Raw genomic sequence first — 18,439 nt, forward strand, 5'->3', positions numbered from 1 at the left:
TAGTGCACGGCTACTACATGGGGGTGCTGGCCAACAGAGGTATAGCCGGAGATGGTGGCCTTTCCTCTGGATGTGGATGACATCTCAAGAGGGTTTGGGATAAGGACCATGCTCAGTAGTTGACCGCACACAGTATTCCACAGATGTCAGGACCTCTTCTCACCCACAGTGCCTCAGGGATAGCTCCCAGCTCCTCTTCTCCCAGTGGGAAGCAAAGAGTGGAATGGGGGAAAGGAAGTGGATGTTGGGGTGAGTTAACATCACATGGATGGGGGGCCTGCTTGGGTTGTTAGCAGAGAAGTCTGTATTCCAAACTTGAATTAGAAGCCCCTCTAGAAGAAAAGAGTGTGGAGAAAAGCTAGGACCAACACAGAAAGGTGGTTGGGCACAGATGTAAGAGTGGGGTCATTGAATAAGCAGTGAGATGAAGTGGGATTAAGGGACTCTTTGGAGGGTTTTCTAAGTCCAGACTCAGGATGGAGCTGGTGAATCCAAACAAGGGCTCTAGGGACGGGGATTGGGAAAAAGAGCAGTGTGGCAGTGTGGAAGGGAGGGAGCAGATTCTCCACTGCCCTCTCAGGAAGGAGAGAAGGTGTAAGAGAGGTGTCCCCCGTAAATCAATTGTAGCTATTTTGCAGGGCTACCCAGTGCCCCAGTCTTGGTTTTCAGCCTCTGCCTAGGGCAGCCAGGACGTAGAAGGACTTCTAAGGCTTGATCTCGTCTCTGGTGTGCGCAGAGCTTAGTTTCCTTGGTCCTGGGTGCCACAGGGCCCTTGGCCTGTGCCCACCCCACCCACCCAACAGTAGCAGTTCTCAGACTCTGACCCAATCCTCTAAGAAAGAACCCTCCTCTCAACCAGAAGAGCAAAGGGGAGTTAGTTACTGCAGAAAAAAAAGTAGGCTCACACGTCCCATCGCTGGAAAAAAGCTGGACGGGGGCTGGAAGGGGCGTGCTGAAAGGAGTGGGGATGGGTGGAGGGTTGCGCCACGTTGTCTGGTCTGCACTCCCCGCTCCCCGTTCCCCTGCCCTCTTCGCGCCCTCCCGCCCCCAGCCCTGTCCACCTGCGGGTGGCCCGCGGGGCACCAGGTGAGGCAGGGCTGGACAGCTCCCGCTTTGATCTCCGAGCTCCCGTCCCCTCTCCAGCTGCCCGGGCGCTCCCGTCCCCTCTCCAGCTGCACACGGCCCCTGTCTGTATCTGCAGAGCGCTCCGACGTGTCCAAAAGTGTTTCCAAACTTGGAGCGGGCAGGGAGGGCGGGGTGATGGGGAGGGCGGAGGTATGCAGACAGCGAGTCAGAGTTTCCCCCTCGAAAGCCTCAAAAGTGTCCACGTCCTCAAAAAGAATGGAACCAATTTAAGAAGCCAGCTTCGTGGCCACGTCCCTCCCCCCTCTGCTCCCTCCTCTGCGCCCCCGCAGTCTCCTCCCAGCTGTGGCCGCCCGGGCCCCCCGTCCCAGCCCTCCCATTGGTGGAGGCGCTTTTGGAGGCACCCTCGGGCCAGGGAAACTTTGGCCGTATAAATAGGGCAGATCCGGGCTTTATTATTTTAGCACCAAGGCAGCAGGAGGTTTCGGCTAAGTTGGAGGTGCTGGCCGCGACTGCATGCCTGCGCCCGCCAGGTGATACCGCCGCCGGTACCCCAGGGGCTCTGCGACACAAGGAGTCTGCATGTCTAAGTGGTAGACATGCTCAGCTTTGTGGATACGCGGACTTTGTTGCTGCTTGCAGTAACTTCGTGCCTAGCAACATGCCAATGTAAGTGCCTTCAGCTTGTTCGGGGCAGACGGGGAGAGAGGCTAGAGGTTGGGCACCCTGGTCTGAAAGAGGAAAAACTAAACCTAAGTTCTAAGTGCAGTGTGGAGGGAATGCTCCCTGGCCTGTGGAAAAAGGCTGGTGTTGATAAGAAACATGAAAATTACTTTGGAAATGAAAACATAAAAGGCTCAGCTCTCGCCAAGAGTTAGGAAACGTTTCTCTTGACTCCGAGTGAGACTGTTCAATCGATCTGTAAGCTGGGGTGAGATCAAAGGGAACCTCAGTCTTTTCCCCAAGATAAGTTATAAACAACTGTCGTGATGGAGGAGGTGAAAGGTATACACGTCACAGGCCTCATAACTGCGCGGGAGCCTACCTTGTAAAACGTGAGGCCTACTTTAGAAAACCCCTTAAGATAGTCATGCAAAACTCACCCCTGCGGGATGTTCTCTTCGGGGCGTAGTTGGACTTGTCTGGATAATGCTGATGACTATAAGGCGCCCTCTGCAGGGGGGACAATGGAAGCACAGAGGACCAGGCCTTAAGGCTAAAAGATGACCTACAAGTTCATATAGAGCGAGCTGCATGTCTGATTAAAGCCATTCGCCATAAGTAGTCACTGTATCTTGGGAAGGAAAATGGAGACTGCTTGAAATGGATACATTCTGAAAAATAAAAGTGGCTTCTCAGTTCATTATCTATTCATGGAAATGGTATCATTTAACAATAAGCTGCTCTGCCTTTTGTGGGGGCTTAGAGTTACCGCCTCACAATATTCCCAGTGACCATCAGACATTCTAAACACAGCAAGCGGGGAAATATCGACAGTGAGATGGGACTTAAGCGACTAGGGTCTTCCTCATGACTTTGCCTCTAATTTATCCTGTAAGCTTGAGCCAGTAAAAGTGGGCCTTTTCTAAATTGGGGATGGAGGGACTCTTAAGGCCACTTTTCAGTTGTAGTTTTTGAGGCCATACTTTCATGTCAAGATAAAATGAAGAGACTCGTCCTGTTTTTGTCTTTAAGAAGGTTGTCTAATTACCAGACAAAGATACTGACTTGGTGGGTATGAGAGGTGTTTGGCCACACCCATACTCCAAACTATTCGCTCCACCCACATGCCATGTGTCCATTGCATCATGACAGGTGCTTTTCTGTGTGTGTTTTTCTTCATTCATCCACTTTCAGTATATACATTGTGGATGTCTAATGCTAATTTTTTTAACAGATTTGCATAGCCAAGTTCATTTTTTTTTAATGAGATAGGAGGATGGAAGGCAAGAATTGGCTCCTAAAGAAAGCATGGATGTTTGAAAGAATAAAAGGCGACTCACTTTCCAATCAACAGCCAAACATGGTCTGCAATAAAAGTTACCAAATACCCATTCTTCAAAATGGCTCAGTCTGAGTAATTAAAAGGCAAATTTCCAAAATCATAAGGACTTCAGCTAATCAAGTCCAGGCATAATTATTCTTCCTACTGATGGACACAATGAAGTAAACATATCATTTTCCTAATTTAAAAGTAATTCTCATAAATTGCCCCTAAATGTGAGTCCTGGATGTGGTCCACACTCCTGAATTGTGACTGTTGCAACAGATGTTCTCACTCCAAATGACACACTTCTTGGCCACCTAATTAAAGCAATTTGGGGGAGGGGGGGAGGCGGTGATTCACCTTGTTGCCAGCTTGGCCACACTTATAACCTGTGTTAACCTGTAATTTTTATACCGTAGGAGAGGAATTCATCCTTTAAGAACTGACAGCAATTATGGCAAAGGGAGGAAGGATATTTCTTTAGTATATTTTTCCCATTATTTTTCAAGATCTTTAATCCACAATTTTTCCATTGATAAAGAGCAATTCCTTCTCAGGGACAAAAGTGATATATATCGGTAAAATGACCTTACCTAATTTATGTGAACAATTTAAAGCAAAATTTCAAATGTCCAAATGAATCCATTTCATGGTGATTAATTTGCAAATTATGTTCTTTTGAAATGTGTCCTTTAGAAAACAGACATTAAGAATAATACAAACTCAGTGAAGTACTAGGTAACTTTAATGCTTTATAAAAAATAAGATCTATTTTAGGTAACATACATTTCTAATTTTTCCCTTTGTAGACTTCTAAGTATCAAAAATGACCTCAACCATACATTACTTCCTCATCAATCTACTGGTCTTGCTCACATTCAGCATCCACCTGTGCAATTTATCAGCTTAATTACTAGGCATTAGAAGTATCCTTCAGACACATTAATATTTCACAATATTTATGAAATAGTAAATAATTAACAATTTAATTTCAAAATATATTTACATATTAATCTTGCAAGCAAATCACCCTGCTGATCCCTGCCATACTTTTGACCTGTGTAATTTCCAAGTCAGAATATTCTTAATAAAAATACAATTGATTTGCTAAATAGGTAAGTCAATTCTATTAAAAAATTTATTTGTTAATCACTGCTATTAAGAAAATTATACTAATAATTATTTCCCACTTTTCCTGTCCTTCTACAGCTTTACAAGAGGTGAGTAAAATTATTTTCAGAAATTTTTTTTACATTTTTATTTCCTTGGCCACAGTAATATCTTCTCTGGGGAAGAGAAAAGAGACCACTTTGGTATTGTCCAGCCTGAATTCCCAAGAAAACCAAGAGTTATGATAGTCAAAACCTTTCTGGCTGCCTTAGAAAGTATCCACCCCCAATTTCCGAAATGGGGCAGGACTACTAACTAAAGACTGCCCTCATTAGAAGGAATACCCATAAGAAATAGAGTAAATAAAATTTGGTTTTAGTATCAGCTACTATGTACCCACAAAGCCAACTGCGCAGTTCTAGACAATCATGTCTCTCTTGGAATCACTTGCAAGGGTATTATGAGCAAATTCTTAGATAATGAATTGAATCTGAGCCATAATTACAGATAAGTATATATTTTGATTATACCTATTTAATACATTGGTAAAATTCTAATTGTATTTTGAAATATTAGTATATAGTAAAGTGCAATGTAATGCATTCTATTGTATACTAATGTGTATCACACTGAATTGGGAACCATTTAAAATAATACATTTATATGTGCATACATACATATATATGTATGTATATACAATTTCATCATAATAATCTTTTGCTTATTCTTTTCTAGGTAACTGCAAGGAAGGTAAGAGTTGAGTACTTTTCTATAGTATCTGACATGATTAGAGATAACTTATAGAGATAACTTAAAGATTATAGATTAGAGATAACTTAAATTTATAGTAGATTATAGAAGGAAAATAATTTTCAACATTTTGCTCACATGAATATGTATTGGTTAAGCCATAATAAGTGGCTTTGATGTTTAAGATTTCAAGGCTTTATTATCTTCCAGAAATTATCTCTCATTATACTTACATTATACAAGATGATGATTTACATACTAAAGAAAAAAAGTTGTTTTTATTCTCAAGATGGAACGAATATTATGTTAATTATGTGTAGTAAATGAAAGTTTATTTTAAAGGACTCTGACTATATAAATATGCTGTTAATGATGTAACAAAATGGTAATTTTGTCTGCAGAAATCATCTTTCTGAAAATAGTACTAATATTGATATAATGACTGGAGATAGAGCCTCCAATTTCCCAATTAAAAAAAAAAAACACATGTAATTATAATTTTAAAATACACTTTTATCTCTTGCATTGTGCCATTTACAGCTACTATCTTTACATTGTGGTCATATCAGTCTTATCAACAATTATTATCAAGAATGCTTTGCTCATTTGCTGGAAATTGCTTAGACATTTGCTATTATGCTGTTTGCATCTTCCTTGTAGGGTCCAACCGGAGATAGAGGACCACGCGGAGAAAGGGTATGTAATTTTTGAACTATTGAGAGGCTTCTTTGGCTCATATTTGAATAGCTACATATTAGAAACTACGAGACACTGACAATTTATAAGAATATGCATCCAGATAATTGCACCACCTTTTAAACAGATAATGCCCTAAAGAGACAAATGAGCATTATTATATATAATCAATATTCTTATTCTTTATTCTTTAAAAAAGCAGAACTATTACAGATAACCATATTCTTTGCATAGCCTATCTTTCTTTGTGTTTAGTTGACCTGTCTAGTATACGCATAATGAAAATGGATCTATGTAACACTACGTATTCCTCTTTTCAACAAGTTTTGTTTGCTTTTCAAGTAAGATCTCTTAGGTAACCTGGGAATAACAGTGAAATAACAGTCAACATGTTTCTTTCTAAATTAAAAAATGTGCTAGTTAGACTTACATTTATTCATGGTAGTCTTAGATCTCTCTGCTATTCTTATTTGAGTATTTTCTAACTGCATGATTTTGCATCATATGGTACTTTCATCAATGTATAAATACCTGTATCTTACATCTACCAGGTACTGTAGACTTAATGTATTTTACTCGAGCAATCTATTAGCAAATTATTTTGGCAGCATAAATAGCTAATGATAGGAAATATCTCTCTCTCTATATATATGTATGTATATATCCCTGTTCATTGCTAATGATATGAAATTTATAGAATCATAAATTTTAGCTAAAATTTTGATCTTTGTTTGAATAGTGGAGTTCCATTAGGAATTAACATTCAATGACTGAGATAGTCTTCTAGGAAAACTACCTTGTCCTGTGTCTTCATAACCTGTTACTAAAGCTCATTCTCAAGTAGACCTATATCATAAGTAAATGTCAACCAGCGACAAATATGCCAAGTTCAATTTCAATACCACTTGTGTCACACTGAAAGGTTTAACTGGTTTGACCACGTTTTCCTAAGTCTCCCTTTCCACGTAGAGATGTCTCTGGTTCTGACTAACACTGACTGTTGACTTTTTGCATAACAGGGTCCCCCAGGCCCACCAGGCAAAGATGGTGATGATGGAATCCCAGGCCCTCCTGGTCCACCAGGTCCCCCTGGCCCCCCAGGTCTCGGTGGGGTAAGGTGTCTCAAGTATTGTAACTTTTAGCTAAATTTAGTTTCTTATACCTCAATTGGAAGAAGACTTATTGTGGAATTTATCATTAGTAGTTAAGAAGAGTCCGCTATTTGAAAATTGGTATATTTTATTTCATTTTTTTGGTTTCTTCATTCAAAATTCTGCTTTTCCCATTTTCGTTGTGAGTCCTTGTCAATTACAGAACTGGCCTTTGTGTTCAGTAAAGGTAGCTGCAGCCCTCATGACCATTATTTAATTTGGGGATTTAATATCTTTTATCAATAGAGCACAAATAAGAGGTGTTGCATTATTAAAGAGTTTGATTAGACTGAATTATAAGTGAAATCCCTGATCTTAAGCAATTTTGCAAACATCCTACTCTTTTTATTCTCCTTGGCTTGAAGTCTGCTGAACCAACATACAAAGCAGTTTTAGGTTTAATTTGCTTGAAACTAATTTGAGAAAAGTACATTTCCCTTTTTCATTAATATCTTCTTTTAGCTTTATGTCTTTAACAATGGTATGAGTGCCAAATGGCCTCACTGCAGGAAGGAAAACATATTTGCTTAATTGGTTAGCACTATGAATCAGAAGCCTAATTCTAATATCCAACTGTATGCCAGTAAAATAAGACCTTTTTCCCCCAAAGATCTTATTATGATTGCTTATCTACTGAGTGCATTGAAAAGCACCTTCTTTAATAGATCTACCACTATAAGAAAGATCTTTAACAGTAGAGTTATTACTGTGAACTATTTTTAAAAAGTTTAATGTTCCAAGGGGCATTTTAATTTAATTTTGCTCTAAACTTGAAAACTCTTTATATCCTCCTTGAAACTCCAGCAAGAGAAAGGTCTCTGAGTCATTTTGTTTGGTTCTGGAGAAGAGGGGCAAAAGGTGGAAATGCAATGTTATCCTCTTGGTCTCTGCTTAATTTATCAGGAGTCCACAGTGACTTTTAAAGTCTAGAACGATGTCCTTCCTCGGCATAGAGGTAGGGGTGGAGATGGGGCAGGAGAGGTTTAGAACCATAAAGGAGGGGAACTCCCCACTTCAAACTGGTTGTGAACTAAATTTTAAACTTTTATTTGTCCTTACTTTTTAGGAGTTTAGTTCAATATAGATTCCTAAACTAATAGCTATTTTTAAAATAGTGCTCCCTTTTATTTTAAGTAGAATGGGGCCTCCCTGGTGGCACAAGGGGTTAAGACACAGCACTATGAAGCAACCCGCAGCCACTGCAGCACGAGTTCAATCCCAGGCCAGGAGCTCCCACATGGTGCAGCAGATCTCTCCTGTCTCACCCGCTGCTCCCCACAGCAGTGTATTTCCGTCATTCTGCTGTTCTGTTCCCCCACTCTGTCTCTGGTGAATCCTCTCACACACACCCCCACATCTCTGGCCTGTACCCCAGTTCTTGTACGCATAAACAAATAAATCTTTAAAAAATAACTTTAAATTAAAAAAAAAATAAATAAGCAAGTAGAATGAGCAAATGAACTAAATGGCTGGTAATTATTATAAATAAACATAAAACATATGTTTCCCCCCCTAGAACTTTGCTGCTCAGTATGATGGAAAAGGAGTTGGACTTGGCCCTGGACCAATGGTATGCTTGTATCTTTTTATCTCAGTCAAATGTAAGAATAGAGAATGTATCTAATGTTAAATTTCACATTGCCATTTGACTATGGAAGGTAACAATGCTTATATCAGACAAAAGCAGCAGCTCTTTTCATATTCAAATTTATTAAAATTGAAGCCTGCATTTGGTGGTTCCATTTTCTCTGCAAACCTGCCTCCTTCAGACAGGGCAGATATGTATGTCCAAGAAATAAACTCTCAACACAGTAGTTATACTTAGGTAAATCAGTTTAATGAAGGAGGGTAACCACTCTAATTGTTACATCCTTTAATATTGCTTAGAATTTTAAGCAACCCTGAGAGATATAGAATAAAGTTCTATAAACTTGCTGGAAAGGATCAACAACTTCTCATCCAGCCTATTTACTTTACAACTAAAAAATTTAAGCTCTTTTCTAAGTGTTTATGTGTGGTTATGATAAAACTGGGTCTCCCTACCAGGCAATATATCTGATAATGGATGTCATGGCTCATGTATCCAGTTTTTGAATGAAACATTAATTTAGTCAACAAATAAGTATATGATGCCTTCATTGAGCCTCAAGCTGTATTATGTACTGGGAATATAGCAGTGATTGTGGCACATTCTGACCCTTCCTCAGGGGTTAACAGTATAAGAGATGTTTCTCTTTATCCATTTTGGTAAATATTTTCATTTTAGTCTATTAATTATAAATAATTTTAGAAGAGAATGAATAAAATTTAGCATTGATATCACTCAGCCCAAATATTCAGCAACATGTTTGTAATTTGAGTAACATTTAGAAAATGTTTTTTATGTGATTATGATGATGATAGACTATCTTTAACAAATGAACCTTCTATCAAGCCTGGTGAGATGTGTTAGGGGAAAAAATATTGACATAAACATGCAAAATATATACTCATATGAATGTAAAAGAGGGAAAATTTTTGGAAGTAAGAACATTAAGTTGATTAAACACTGCAGAATTTAATACCCACACAGCGATAATTAAAATATTTTAATTAATTGTTTCCAAACAAAGGTATTTATCTACCCAAAGTTAACGTGGTCTTTAAAATATAAAATTTACCTGGACGATGCATTTAGTGCTCTATCTTCTAAAGAAGATGTTCTGATGGAGCTAATGGTCTGCAAATAAGCTAATTCACTATAAGGGCGAGATAATATTTTCTGTAAATTAAAACTTTCACTTGAGAAGTAATGTGCCTTTAATCGATGATTTCCAATTTCCTGAGTTTTTCTAGTAATTTAAAACATTCATATCTGAAATGAAGAAGTAGAGATTTTCTTTCGGCTTTGTTTATATTGGCTATTTGAAATTAGCCGTTTCAGCTAATGCAGGACATTAGTTAGTTTTAAAGCAGTACCTATATCTCAAGAAGAATAGGACAGCGAGAGCAAAGCTCTAATAAAAAAAGCTTACATAAGCCAGGAAAATTAATATGGATTTCACATTCCCCTGACTTTGGAATATCTCTCTAGGATGCATAAAACAGAATGTTTTACTTCTAAATATCAATGAAAGAGAACTTAAGCTTGCATATTCACACACATTCACAGAGACCAACGGACATGTGTTTCGTAAATAGGCGGCCATAAAGTATTAAAATAATTTTCCATGTTAGAAAATCAATAACTATAAAACCCCACAGGGTTCTTCTCTGAATTAATGAATAATCATCATCTGCCTCACAGCATCCACAAAATAAACTACCTTTTATGTAAATGAAATTGTTGCAAATACATGGAAAAAGAAATAAATATAATTAAGAATTCATGGTGTCAAAGAAAATTATTTTTAATGTATACCTAAAAAAAATTATCTTGATTGAAAAGTGACAGTTTCTTTTAATGTCAAAGCAATTTCTAAAACCAATAAATAATTCTTATAATTAAGATGATGTGCTCTTTAATAAAATCCATATTATTTCACTTTAAGCATTAATACAATGGGACAGGCTTAACTGCAGCGTCTTCATGGTTGATGTGTCATGAACAAATTACTCAAGTCTTATCTCTGCCATATTTTCAACATTAGAGGAACGGGCCCCTAGAAAACAATGTGCACAGGCATTGATTATGAAAAGGGAATCAAGAGTGTACATTTAACTCACAAACTAGTAACCCTGTTTTACTATACTCATGTGCTGCAGAATGAAGAACAATCTTCTGTCGTTTGAGCCACATTCTCAATAATAATGCCATATAATGGACTCTACCAGTAGACTGTTTCAATATTTTATTTTTCTCTCACCCCTCATTATATTCACTTTTGCTTGACATTTTCATCAGTCACCAACAGCCCTTCCAGGAGCCATAAGATGATAGCAAAGCTCCCTCTACTCATTAAGAAGGACTTTTGATTCTTTTTCATTTATGCCCCTGGTGGCAATAAAAATATCAATTTCTTAGCTACGTATGACATGGGGTGATGACATATGATCAAGGAATCCAAATGGAAATGCTTCATCAGCTGCATGGAAGATAGTTGCATATTCTGAACAGTGCAAAGATTGATTTGGCTCGTTGCATTATAACAATCTCAATGTGCACAGTTGTACACAACTTGAAGAAACCTGAAGTTACCCATACATTTCTCATTGAGTTCTGCTAATTTGATTAGGAGAGAAGATGAAAGCAAAGGAAAAAAAAAAAATAGTGGAAGAAAGTTGGGTCCTTAAATCACTCGTAGCAGGAATTTAGAAAACCTAAATAAGGGACCAGGAAAAAGACTAATTATAATAAAGTAAAAATCAAAATCAACAAGCAACTATAAACCAGAGACACACTATGGGAGAGGGTGGGGAGCGGAGGAGGGATTAGGGTCAAAATTAGGGGGGGTGGGAATTGTATGGGGAATATAACCAAGATGAAAATGCATACATTGTGCAAAAATGAAAAATGATGTAAAAAATATATAAAATAATAAAATAATTTAAAAAAATGATTCCTTGGGAGGAACAAAGTCTTTGAAGTAAAAATCAGGAAAATTCTGTCTGTCTGTCACAAAAATATCTATAGTACTTACAAGCCTGTCCTATTTGAGCCAAACCAAGGCCATGAGAATTTACCAGTGCTAACTATATCTGTCCTCTTTATAGGGTTTGATGGGACCCAGAGGCCCTCCTGGTGCATCTGGAGCCCCTGTAAGTACTAGAAGCTTACAATCTCTCTTATGTAAAAAGATTGAGAATTACATAAAGGCTTGGAATATGACGTATTGTTTTCTTTCAGGGTCCTCAAGGTTTCCAAGGACCTGCTGGTGAGCCTGGTGAACCTGGCCAAACTGTGAGTTTATTTCCCCCATTTTGATAAATTTATTTTTCAAGAAGTTTATGAATATAAACCTAACAACATGATGGATCTCCCATTTTCTTAGGGCCCTGCCGGTTCTCGTGGTCCAGCTGGCCCTCCTGGCAAGGCTGGTGAGGATGTAAGTATTTTCTCTTAAGTATATCCGAGTGCTGTGCAATTACTCCTGCCTAAATAAGGTTTCTGGATTCATATTAAGTATTCTGCCAGGAAACTAATGTGCCTGACTTACTTTTCCCCAATGGAAAATATTATTTGAATGAAATATTAATGAATTTTATTGCATTTAATAAAATGTAGGTGTTAATTAACTGTATATTTGGGTGCATATTTTTTGTGATGCCTTTTCCCCTATTGTGAAAACCAAAATGTCATCACTCTTATCTGATAGTTTACAAGAAAAGGTTTTATTTTATGATGCATTCATATTTTAGGGTCACCCTGGAAAACCTGGACGTCCTGGTGAGAGAGGAGTTGTTGGACCACAGGTAAGACTTTTCATAGAAGAATATAGCCCAGAGGTCAGAGACCTCTCTTACATAAGATGAGTTGCTACAACTAGAATCAGTCAACATGGTAACATAGATGTCTGCATACTTATAGTACTAATTGACAAATGAAAGTATCCAATTAGAATGCATACAGTTGTTATTAATACAAGTAATGCAGTATTCATGACAGCAAGCATGCTATAAACAACAAAATCGTGTTTCCACAAAGTACCATAGTATTAGTTCCTCAAATTAGAACAAGTTAATTTGCTGTTCTGCATTTAAAAATGTACTAGACTGTGATTTCAAGCATCAATTTTGATGAGAAGAATACTTTGGAGGGAAGAAATCATTGGCTTTTTATTTAGAACAAACACATAATTAATTCATCTTCTCTATTTGCTTTTAAGGGTGCTCGTGGTTTCCCTGGAACCCCTGGACTTCCTGGCTTCAAGGGCATTAGGGTGAGCACATTCTTTTTCCAAATGAGAAAAAGGTTGATTATTTTTAGGAAAAACCGCAACTAGCTTCAGACTCCTGGGTGGCACGGAGTTACTTTAAAATTCCTCGAGTTTGGCAGAGTGGAGAGAGAGGGCTGAGTAAGATCTCTGGAAAGTAAAGTGAAGTGTAGTTTTTTCAGTCTGTTCTTAGCTTCCAAGAAACAAGGATTCCCACAGAGAAAATCACGCAAAATGCAGATAACTTAAGTGGGATCTGCAATCATCTGAAAATTGTCAAATTATTGAAGACAGCAAGGATGTGAGAAAGTATTATACCCTCCCCTCTAAGTGTGGGGAGGCTTATCGCTTCCATAGGGCTATGGAGCCAGTTTGCCTGGCACTGAAGCCCTGCACTCCATGCCACTAAGTCAGTCACAAGATTGACCAGGAGGTAGTAACTGGAAGACAGAAGAATTTTGACCAAGCACCACATTTTAATCATAAGGATTTGCCTTTCAGGGACACAACGGTCTGGATGGATTGAAGGGACAGCCTGGTGCTCCTGGTGTGAAGGTAAATCCTAGATCAGAAGTGCTGTTTTTAAAAGTACTCATTGTAAATCCCCATCACCATCAAAAAGTATATTTTTACTGAAGGCTGCCCATATTCTAAAAGTATCTTATTTCCTCTTCTACACTTTAAATCCCTCATTGGTGGAGACTATGAGGATTTTCTGACAAAAGGTCAATTATTAATATTTATTTAATTCAGTATCTATTAAATAAATGAGATAAAACAATGCCAATAATTTCTTCCACCATTCCCTTTTCCCCTATAATGTCACTAGACCTCTGCAGGCAAAATAAAAGTAAATAAACACATAATCAGATATTAGAACACTCCATGTTATTTGAAACTGTAAATTCTCCTTTGCCATGCACTAATTAGATAGGTACATTCATGTCACAATACGCTTTTCAACCTCTTTCCTGTGATTTATCTATACACACTCAAAAAATTTTTAATTAGGTAATTAAAGTCTCAGAAGTGTGTTATCTCTTGGCTAGGCTCTTCTCTGACAGCATTTTCAACCATAAAATGTTCTCTCTCCTATTAAGGAGATAATGTGATATTAAAGTGAATACCAACGTAATTACAAATTAATGAGTAAGGAATACTAGCGGGACCAGAAATGTACATGAATATGGAGGATCTGTTCTAACCTTCCAGCTGCCACACAAATGGATAAGGTCAAACTCATTCTCCCAAGAGCCTAATATTATAGCTGAGACTACTAATCACAGCATCATAAAATGTTAGCGCTTGCAAGGAGCTTTGGAAACTCCCTCATTTTGCAGATGAGGGAGACAGCCCGAGAGAGAGTGAGTGACTTGCCCAAAGTCACACATCTAGGGGTTGCAACAGAATAGGCAAGAATTCTGACTCTACTCTCCAGCTGATTCCCAAAAAGTGTATTCACATAGGCTCCTAGAAATGAACAGTCCTTAAATGGTCTCGCAAACCATCTTCTATATCTAAATCAGATTATCCGAAAGGAAATTTCTTTTCCATTTGCCATTGTGTTAAATTATACCACCCCATGGTTTTTATTTAAGAAAAGAATATAGATTGGAAATAAATAAGATAGCTATAACAGTTATTATGAAGCTTCACATTTTCATTCATATCATACAAAAATGAAAATAATGAATTTTCAAAACAATTTGAAAGAAGGTAAAGATGACTATAGTGAATGCAAATTTATCCTCTGCTATCTCTTTTTATGATATCATTCCTAATATTTATACCACTTAGTCTAAATGATGTCCAAAATCTAAGAGAGAAATTGGGGGCAGGGTAAATAATGCTCAGAAATAACCTCTCCCTACAACTGTGGTATTATCTAAATAAAAATCCATATTTTAGAATTTTTTTAAAAATGTGTATATTTGGCTTATTTGAGTAACAATGTAGGTGTGTCACAACTGTTGCAAAATATATAACTAGGTTGCATTTAATAGGGTAAAAATTACCCAATCAGAAGAAATAATCAATACATGTAATGATCAAAACTCAAACTTCCTTTTCTATATAGGGTGAACCTGGTGCCCCTGGTGAAAATGGAACTCCCGGTCAAACAGTAAGTATTGGTTCCTTTATTGTAAACCTAAATGTGTGCACTCTGCAAGCTGGAGCTTCTTTAAGTGCTCTTTGCCAGCTCCCTCAGCAATGTATTCTTTCATATTTTTCAAAAAGTCTTCTGTTTATTAGTTGAAATCCATTATCTTTTAGTTGGAGTTAGAATTAAGTCTATTTCTAGTGAATTAAGGCACATACTAGAAATTGGGCAAAGCAAATGATGCCTATGATTTGTTTTAAGTACCAGTCTAAATTTCATTGAAAATATTTCTGTTTCTAGGGGGCCCGTGGTCTTCCCGGTGAGAGAGGTCGTGTCGGTGCCCCTGGTCCAGCTGTGAGTGCTTCCATTTTTGTTCATTTTTAGCTTAAAAGAGATCTTCTTGTCACTACCATTTCACTTTCTTCTTGACTTTTTCTGTTTATTTTCTTCATAGGGTGCCCGTGGAAGTGATGGAAGCGTGGGGCCTGTGGGGCCTGCTGTAAGTTTTTATTCTGAAGAATTGTGAGGGGTAGAATATGGGATAGGAACTCTCTTCTTTATTAATTTCCTTTAGAAATAACACCTTCAAATATCCCATAGACCTTTTGAAGATTCTGTTTATAAGTACTACTGTCCCAGGTTTTTGATTGATGTATAAAGTAAAATCTACCCCATCTTGGACACCTTGAATGTCTTCCACTTGATAAGATGCTAATGACAACAGACGAGCTGTCAGTTTTCTCTTTGCAAGTATTAAATAAATTCAAGCCATGTTTAGTCACTTCAATCTTCCTTTGTTGTTAATTTCCCAGGAAAAAATGTCTTACCATCTTGTATTTTGATTTTAGGGTCCCCTTGGGTCTGCTGGTCCTCCAGGCTTCCCAGGTGCCCCTGGCCCCAAGGTAAAAACACTCGTACCATTCTCATTACCTTAATAAATTACCTTGTGATATAAAAAATAGCGAGATTGTGTTTGCAGATTGAGCGATAATTACAGAACTGGTAGCTTAATTAGTCTCTCCTTCAAAATGAATATAGAATAGTCAGTTTTCTTGCTCCCAGCTTGAAATAGGTTGTCTCTCTGTACTTAAGCATTATGAGCATAGATATAGATGGTAACATGGAAATTGATTTCATGGGGTCCCTCTGGATAGACTCTCAAATAAGTTTGGACTGACTCGCTGAGAATCAGAGTCACTACAGCAGAGAGTCAGAGGAAGGAATGTAGCAGTGGTGGCCAAAATGGCAAAACCAGACCAGGAACATAGAAACTCAAATCCTAATCTTCTGGTACCCAAACAGATAAGGGAAGTTATTGCTGTTCTGAAGAAATTTTATAAAACGTGATGTCCTAAAGACGGAAATATGCTGTCTCACTCTTTGCTGGTGGGTGCCTTAGTGTCATTCTCCCCTGTAGGGTGAACTTGGAGCTGTTGGCAACCCTGGTCCTGCTGGTCCCGCCGGTGCCCGTGGTGAAGTGGGCCTCCCAGGTGTTTCCGGCCCCGTTGGACCTCCTGTAAGTGGCTGTCATCATTATTCCCCTCGTGAGTGGAAGGGAAAAATAAAAGAATGAAAGAAGAACAGAAATACTTATATTAACTGATTTCCTTCTGCCTTCTCAACATAGGGTAACCCTGGAGCCAACGGCCTTACTGGTGCTAAGGGTGCTGCGGTGAGTAATGGCAAAGGCTAAAGTGCACCTCTGTGGTTTTCAGGTCATTTTAGTGGGTGTTGACTTTCCCTCATCATGGACCATCCTATGTTTTTCCTTCCTAGGGCCTGCCCGGTGTTGCTGGGGCTCCTGGTCTCCCTGGACCCCGTGGTATTCCTGGCCCTGTTGGCTCTGCTGGTGCTAGTGGTGCCAGAGGACTTGTCGTAAGTGGGCATGACTGTGGCTCTCATCCAAAAATTATCATCCAAAATGCCAGCTGTACCATCATGTCATCACCATCTAGGCTTCTTATAGTTTTGTCATTCTTATTTTTTCCCCTTGGCATTTCTAGTTTGTATTTCTTCAGTATGTTCATGTAGGTGCACTTCCTACATGAACTACTCCCCCCTCCCCCCAACACACACATGCACAGATCACCCTAAAACATTACCCAAAGGTCAGTGAGGCACATTTCTATATCAGTCTTGCCCTCTCAACCAAGACCACTTTCTGGAAGTTGTTTAAATACAAACATTACTTAGAGATCTTGAACTTCTCTTTACCTTGATCCATAAATATTCTAACATGTATGTCTGTCAGAAAGTTGTAACAAGTATTTGTCATTTGATCACTGTTTTGTTTTGGATCTAGGGTGAGCCTGGTCCAGCTGGTTCTAAAGGAGAGACTGGTAACAAGGGTGAGCCAGTAAGTGCTCTATATCATAATTTTATGCAGTTATTTTTTTCAATCCAGGTCCTCTAGCTGGATATGATATAAACAATGCTGTCTTCTACTCCCCCTTTTTCATTAAACAGGGCTCTGCTGGGGCACAAGGTCCTCCTGGCCCTAGTGGTGAAGAAGGAAAGAGAGGCCAAAATGGAGAAGCTGGATCCACTGGCCCCACAGGACCTCCTGGATTGAGAGTAGGTTCCAAGTACTCCTGATCCCAGATACACTAGCCCTTCTTTGGGAATTGGTCAGAATTATGGAATGCATTTGCTAGATGAAGGAAGCATCTGCTTTCCATCTGGTTTATTGAATCAGTGACTCTCAATTTGGCGTGTTTTAAAATGGGTCTGGAAACAGTGTTGACCTACTTCAGCATAATGCCTCCTCCACACATTCCTTTGGGGTTTGGGTGAAGTTTTTTTGGCTTCATTTGTGTTCACATCTCCCGCTCGAGGGGATCAAGGTTTCTTGCATGCATGTCACGTTTCAATAAACATTGCCCCGTTTGATTCAAAGATTTTCTCCAATGCTCTTCTGCTTCATGTTTTTTCTCCCAGGGGAATCCTGGCTCTCGTGGTCTTCCTGGGGCTGATGGCCGACCTGGTGTCATGGTAAGTTGTCTGTCATGCAGTTCCTGGGAACGAACATGGTGTTATGTGTCGTTCACTCCAGCAAACACCCCTGTTCCTTTCTATTTAATAGGGCCCCCCTGGTAGTCGTGGTGCAAGTGGCCCCGCTGGTGTCCGAGGTCCCAGTGGAGATTCTGGTCGCCCTGGAGAGCCTGGCCTCATGGGACCCCGAGTAAGTTGCAAACTGAGCACACCTGGCACTATTTCCTTTTTTTAAAAAAAGGCTACTTAGTATTTGAAGACAACAGTGAAAAAAAAATCAAAGGTAAATTGGTAAGACTTGCCTACGGTTGCCTTTTTAATTTGCCTTTATCAAAGCTCAGTGGATATTTTTGCAGATTTGGTTATTTCATAAATATCAGGTTTATTACTTGATACAAAAGCTGTGAGGTTTTTGGAAGAATAGATTTATTTCAATATATCCAAATTAGGTGGGTTCTTCTATCAGCATGAATCTTTAATCTTAATTTGTGAGTTTTATATAAGGTGTTCATGAAACATATTAGGACTATACATTATCAGTTTATTAGATTCATAAGTGAAATCATTTTCCCAGCAATCACAAAGTGCTGTAATGTATTCAGCATCACACTAGCTGTGGAGGGTGACCTTTAGATCTGTAGACACTCTAATCCATAGCAATAGAGTAATTTTTTTGCCTCCATCATCTCTAATGGATGAATACCAACTGTAATTGTAC

At 38.7% G+C, this 18,439-nt stretch overlaps 1 protein-coding gene across 1 annotated transcript in view; it reads left to right on the plus strand.

Annotated features, from left to right (window-relative positions):
- Positions 1–1,682: 1,682 nt before the first annotated feature.
- The window catches only part of COL1A2 (collagen type I alpha 2 chain), a gene marked incomplete at its 5' end in the record, with an annotated part of 35,329 nt that continues 18,572 nt past the window's right edge, over positions 1,683–18,439 (plus strand). The window contains 21 exons of the mRNA XM_084230254.1: positions 1,683–1,769; positions 5,591–5,626; positions 6,646–6,738; positions 8,294–8,347; positions 11,470–11,514; positions 11,603–11,656; positions 11,748–11,801; positions 12,115–12,168; positions 12,582–12,635; positions 13,131–13,184; positions 14,707–14,751; positions 15,031–15,084; positions 15,185–15,229; positions 15,579–15,632; positions 16,148–16,246; positions 16,358–16,402; positions 16,507–16,605; positions 17,033–17,086; positions 17,197–17,304; positions 17,668–17,721; positions 17,813–17,911. Of these exons, the coding sequence (XP_084086380.1) occupies positions 1,683–1,769; positions 5,591–5,626; positions 6,646–6,738; positions 8,294–8,347; positions 11,470–11,514; positions 11,603–11,656; positions 11,748–11,801; positions 12,115–12,168; positions 12,582–12,635; positions 13,131–13,184; positions 14,707–14,751; positions 15,031–15,084; positions 15,185–15,229; positions 15,579–15,632; positions 16,148–16,246; positions 16,358–16,402; positions 16,507–16,605; positions 17,033–17,086; positions 17,197–17,304; positions 17,668–17,721; positions 17,813–17,911 (1,341 nt within the window). The remainder of the gene's footprint in view (positions 1,770–5,590; positions 5,627–6,645; positions 6,739–8,293; positions 8,348–11,469; positions 11,515–11,602; positions 11,657–11,747; positions 11,802–12,114; positions 12,169–12,581; positions 12,636–13,130; positions 13,185–14,706; positions 14,752–15,030; positions 15,085–15,184; positions 15,230–15,578; positions 15,633–16,147; positions 16,247–16,357; positions 16,403–16,506; positions 16,606–17,032; positions 17,087–17,196; positions 17,305–17,667; positions 17,722–17,812; positions 17,912–18,439) is intronic.

This window comes from Talpa europaea (assembly GCF_964194135.1).
Source record: "Talpa europaea genome assembly, chromosome: 3".
NCBI lineage: Eukaryota > Metazoa > Chordata > Mammalia > Eulipotyphla > Talpidae > Talpa > Talpa europaea.